The 5000-nt window shown below is 48.8% G+C and overlaps 1 protein-coding gene across 2 annotated transcripts in view; it reads left to right on the forward strand.

Moving 5' to 3' along the window:
- The window catches only part of LOC125038213 (protein slit-like), a 371202-nt gene that overhangs the window by 345729 nt on the left and 20473 nt on the right, over positions 1-5000 (forward strand). For both annotated transcript variants that reach the window (XM_047631623.1, XM_047631624.1), the window contains one exon: positions 142-213. In XM_047631623.1, the coding sequence (XP_047487579.1) occupies positions 142-213 (72 nt within the window). The remainder of the gene's footprint in view (positions 1-141; positions 214-5000) is intronic.

Raw genomic sequence — 5000 nt, forward strand, 5'->3', positions numbered from 1 at the left:
TTCGGTTTGGTTCTTTGCTCTAGAAAAGATCGCACTTATGCATCGCTACTAGGGTGTTGCCAAATCTACATTCTAAAATAGTGTACTATACTTAACATTTAAGCAACGTGTTATTCATTTTCTCTTTTTTGTGTCTTGCAGGCGTTTGGAGCAGAACCAGATCTCAGAGGTTCCCAGTCGCGCCTTCGCGCCCTTTAGGAAACTGCGTCGAATGTAAGTATGAGCTCATTTTGGAAAGCTGTCTCTATTACAGGAAAGCTGTTTTGTAATTACCGTGTAAATCATTCATTTTTCCGAGGTAGGTGGGAGAAATGGTATCGAGCTCTATCTAGAGATCGATGCCTCGACAAAGAAATTAATGGGAGTGGTAATGCCCCGCCATTGGGTGGGAATAGCTGTTCGCCGCCGCAATACGGCTTCATCCATACGAATGTCCTGCTGCTTTTTCTCTGATCGGGAAACTAAATTGACCAGTTCTTGTCTGTTCCGTCTGGCGGGGGAGGTTCATTTTCCCATTCTGACGTTCTTGAATGCAAGCTCGTGGGAAAATGTCCATATCCGAGTGTGTAGATGCTCAGTTGCGTAGAATGCGTGAGCGTGGCTGACCCTGTGACACCACGGGGTCGAGGGAATGGATGCGGCGGCCGCTCCCTAGGGTACAATCCGGCAGCAGTGCCGAACCCACTTGAGGCTGATGGAGTGCCTGTGGCTGACATGTGGCAGGGATCACTCGCCTTGGCTGCTTCTCTTTCTGGCCCCAATTACAGTTTAGCCAAATGAGTGATCCAGCGAGTCAGAATGCATTTGTTATAATTAATTTACTTTGCACACCTGTCTCGGTAAGTTCAGTCGTTCCTTTGTTTTTGCGCGTTTGTTTTAGCCCATGAAGGGTGTCAGCGCCTGGCAAGAGGTCTAGTTACATAATTAGTTTCGGATGTTGATACGGAACGTTGATGCACCTACTTAGTTGGTGTCAGTATTGAATTATCGCAAAAAATATCAGAACTCTAATCCGGCTGTTGCCAGGAGCAGAGTCCTGGCATTTAGAGGATGTGGAGTTCAGTGAAGCGATACTCCTGACAAGCGACAGCGAAGGACTTCCGAAAGAGTTAGGTAGAGTCGAGGGCGCGTCGGCCATCGCAGTCTTTTGCGCGTTTTTCTTGTTTTAGATTGAGTTTTTATCGACGGCCGTTGCCTTTATTTGCACTTGAATGGATGCCAAGGCGGTGCCATTTTAAATCATCGTAAACAGTAAGCTGTGAAAGGAGAATGAAAACCGTGATGTTGCCTGTTTGTTTTAAATGGTGCTGGCTGTAGGCCTAGAAAGGAGGCTGGCCGGGCTCATTGATTATGGAGGATGTTTTGACAGTGACCCGAGGTAAAGTGCCTTGCTATTTTAGGAGTCATTCGGGAAGAGGACGAAAAAAACAGATAGGAGAAAGTGGGGTTTCGCTCTTTGTTCGCTTGCCATGTTCTCCTTCAAGCAGTTCAGCAAAAATGCTCTCTCTCTCTCTCTCTCTATCTGTCTATCTCCTCTCTCTCTCTATCTATCTATCTATCTATCTCCTCTCTCTCTCTCTCTCTCTCTCTCTCTCTCTCTCTCTCTCTCTCTCTCTCTCTCTCTCTCTCTCTCTCTCTCTCTCTCTCTCTCCTCTCTCCCTCTCTCCCTCTTTCCCTCTCTCCCTCCCTCCCTCCCTCCCTCTCTCCCTCTCTCCCTTTCTCCTCTCTCTCCACTTTCTCGTCTCTCTCTCTCTCTCTCTCTCTCTCTCTCTCTCTCTCTCTCTCTCTCTCTCTCTCTCTCTCTCTCTCTCTCTCTTTCTCTCTCTCTCTCTCTCTCTCTACTCTTTCTTTCTCTCTCTCTCTCTCTCTCTCTCTCTCTCTCTCTCTCTCTCTCTCTCTCTCTCTCTCTCTCTCTCTCTCTCTCTCTCTACTCTTTCTTTCTCTCTCTCTCTCTCTCTCTCTCTCTCTCTCTCTCTCTCTCTCTCTCTCTCTCTCTCTCTCTCTCTCTCTCTCTCTCTCTCTCTCCTTATATATATATATATATATATATATATATTTCTCCCCTCCCTCCCCCTCTCTCCCTCTTCCTCCCTCCTCTTCTCTCCCTCTCCCTCCCCGCTCTCTCTCTCCTCTCTCTCTCCTCCCTCTCTCCCTCTCTCCCTCTCTCCCTCCCTTCTCTCCCTCTCTCCCTCTCTCCCTCCCTTTCTCCCTCTCTCTTTGTAGAGTATTATTTTCCGGCGCGGCACTGAATGCAGACAAAGCACTGGAAAGAATTTTCATTTTCTCGTGTTGTGGCGGCGCAGGCGGGGCGCGGAGGTCAAGGCGGGACGAAGGTGGGCACAACAACATTTAATTAATTATCGTTTTGTCAGAGCCGCGCCGTGGTGGCAGCGCGTGTTGTGCTCGGATACCGTTAACAATTCTGTACCCAGGATGGATGGACGGTCCCCGCGGAACAAAAATATGACGTGTTATTCCACACTTTATAATTTATAAACACTCATTTTCTTCAAAAAGGATCGGTTTGACCATCCGACCCTGATTTTTTAAAAGTTATTAACGTGGGGGAGGGTGCGTGTGGGTGTTATGCGTATATATTTGTGTATATATATTTATATATATGTATATACATTTTGTCCTCATGTGGATTTGTGTGTGAAGTCGTAATTTTATCAAAATTGCAAAGCTTTCGTGACCAGCGTGCAGATCGCAGTGTTTTGCCATTCTCGATAGAGAAATGTTGGCGACTCAAAATTTATAAGGAAATAAGGCAATTCGTTTGGATGCGTCGGGAAGGAATACACGGGTTGGTGTGCAGAGAGACGGTTCAGAGACGAAAACAAGTGTTTTATTCTGATTAAAAGATCAGTTGCAGATATAGTCTTGCGCAGGCTCGATAATTCCCTCCCTAGTAAAACCGGAAAGATGGTCTTATAAAAGAAACTAAAATGCAGAATATACCGAGCCCTTCGGTGCACTGTTGAAAATATTTGACGCACCTTGTTTGATCTGCACAGTAGCACTCTCTATAAAGAGTCTCGCTTCCTCTCTAGAGGGAATGTGTCCACACACGAGGCCCGAAAGAAAATATATATACATGAGTAACCACTTAGTCATGCGTCGTGTTTGTGAGCTGTGGCTTCCTCGTCCTTGATCTGGCGGCGCGGCCCCAAGTGGAGCTGACACGCACCGCCCCGACCCTCCCTCGCCGCGAGCCCTGAAAAACAGCGCTGGTCCGCCGGGAGGGAGACCTGATAAACACGGGCCTTTCCTCCCTCTCGAAAGAGCTGGGGAGTCTGGCCCTTTTTACTCTCTCGATTAGCCGCCGCGGCACGCCGCGATGGCTGCGACGAATCTTGTGTAGTTTCAAGAGAAAGACAGTTGTTCGTCACAGAATTATAAGAGTGCCTGCTGCGACACCACAGAACACCTTGCGATTCGAACTACTCCATGTTAGAGCATGTCAGCAATATGATGAAGAATCGTAAAAGGTAAACATGCGTGTCCAGTCGCTATGAATCGCTGCCTCCTTCGCTCTATCCCCCCCCACCCCGCCTCCTTCACCTCCTCCCCCTCGCCCCGTCAAGCATACCTCGAGTCCTCGCCGCAAGCCTCTCTGAAATATCGCTCGTGGACACAGACTTCACACCTCCGCACTCAAATTCCCATATTTTTGGCTGACGAGGGCGTCCGCGGCTGAGTTACAGAACGAGATCGAGAGTCAGCGGCCTCGGTGATTTACGGCGCGCGGGACTTGTAATTACCCTTAATATCGCCGCAGTTTTTGCCGTGCGTATGTCCCTCTCGGAAATTGATTTCGTGTCGACGCGCGTTTCTTGGAATCATTATATTTCGATAAATCGTGATAGTTACTGGTTGCAAAATCTAGAATTACACGCAAGGATATAATTTCGTGAAACTTTTCTTCTGGCCTGACTTACGCTTCTTAATGTATTTGTTGATTCAGGCAATCAGAGCAAGAGAACAGGATAACCCTGTTTCAGCAGTCCGTATCAGCGAGATTCAGAGACAGAATGTGGTCGATATCGGAGTCCTAAAAGTACCAAAAGGTAGACTTCAGCTGCGAACTGGACAAAGCAGAATGGCTATGAACTGCAGGCAATTGTTCCGTGATCTTTGATTGGCCCGCAGGAACTACCCTCGGGCTCCTGCGGGCGCAGAGGCCGCCTGAAGTGCCCGCACATGCGAGGCGCTGCGAAGAGACCAGAATAGACACGGTTCTAAACTAACACTCGGCGATGATTTACACGACACATCAGGTAGAGTCGTAGCGCTTTGTAATTTGACCTGCGTCGGCACCCGCGTGTTGACACCATAAATCACCTTTTTTCTTCCGCCATGAACGATCGCAGCGCGCCTCAGTGGCTGTCTCGTCGCGCGAATAAAGCGCTGGAAATCGTATATAACTAGAGCCTGAGGCGCGTAGGATCCATATAGGTATAATTGAGTGTGTAATTTGTGTGTGCGGCCGCCCACGGGGTGTACGGACGCGTCATGTTTGTGTGGCAGCGAAGGGTGGCGCTGGCACTGTTGCGATGGCCGCGAAGGGCGGGACTGTGGCTCTGTTTCGCTTTGCTGGCGCACAGGGACAGGGGCCAGCGGTGGATGCTCTGGGTTGTTTTTGATGTCACACTTCCCTCTCGCACGATAATGATAATGACATGAAAAGTGGTGGCGTCAGCACGAATATAAAGTCGATAATACTGAATTAGTATGCAAACTTTCCAAATTGTGGCGCTAGGAACGTGGAGGCCCCTGCTCGTTGCTAATGGATTTCATTTCGTGTCGTTTTCCGGGCTAGTCAGCTCCCCTCCCAGAGAAAGCGCATATAAATCCCCGTCTCGCCGAAGGACAAAATGCCTAACCAGCTTAAATCCCCCAAGGGAGTATGTCTCCCTGCTAAGGAATTCAACCCCGGGAAAGATACATGAAAATTCCATATAGGCGGCGCAGCCGCGGCCGGCATCCCACTTACCCCG

The sequence above is a fragment of the Penaeus chinensis genome, chromosome 24 (assembly GCF_019202785.1).
Source record: "Penaeus chinensis breed Huanghai No. 1 chromosome 24, ASM1920278v2, whole genome shotgun sequence".
Taxonomy (NCBI): Eukaryota; Metazoa; Arthropoda; class Malacostraca; order Decapoda; family Penaeidae; genus Penaeus; species Penaeus chinensis.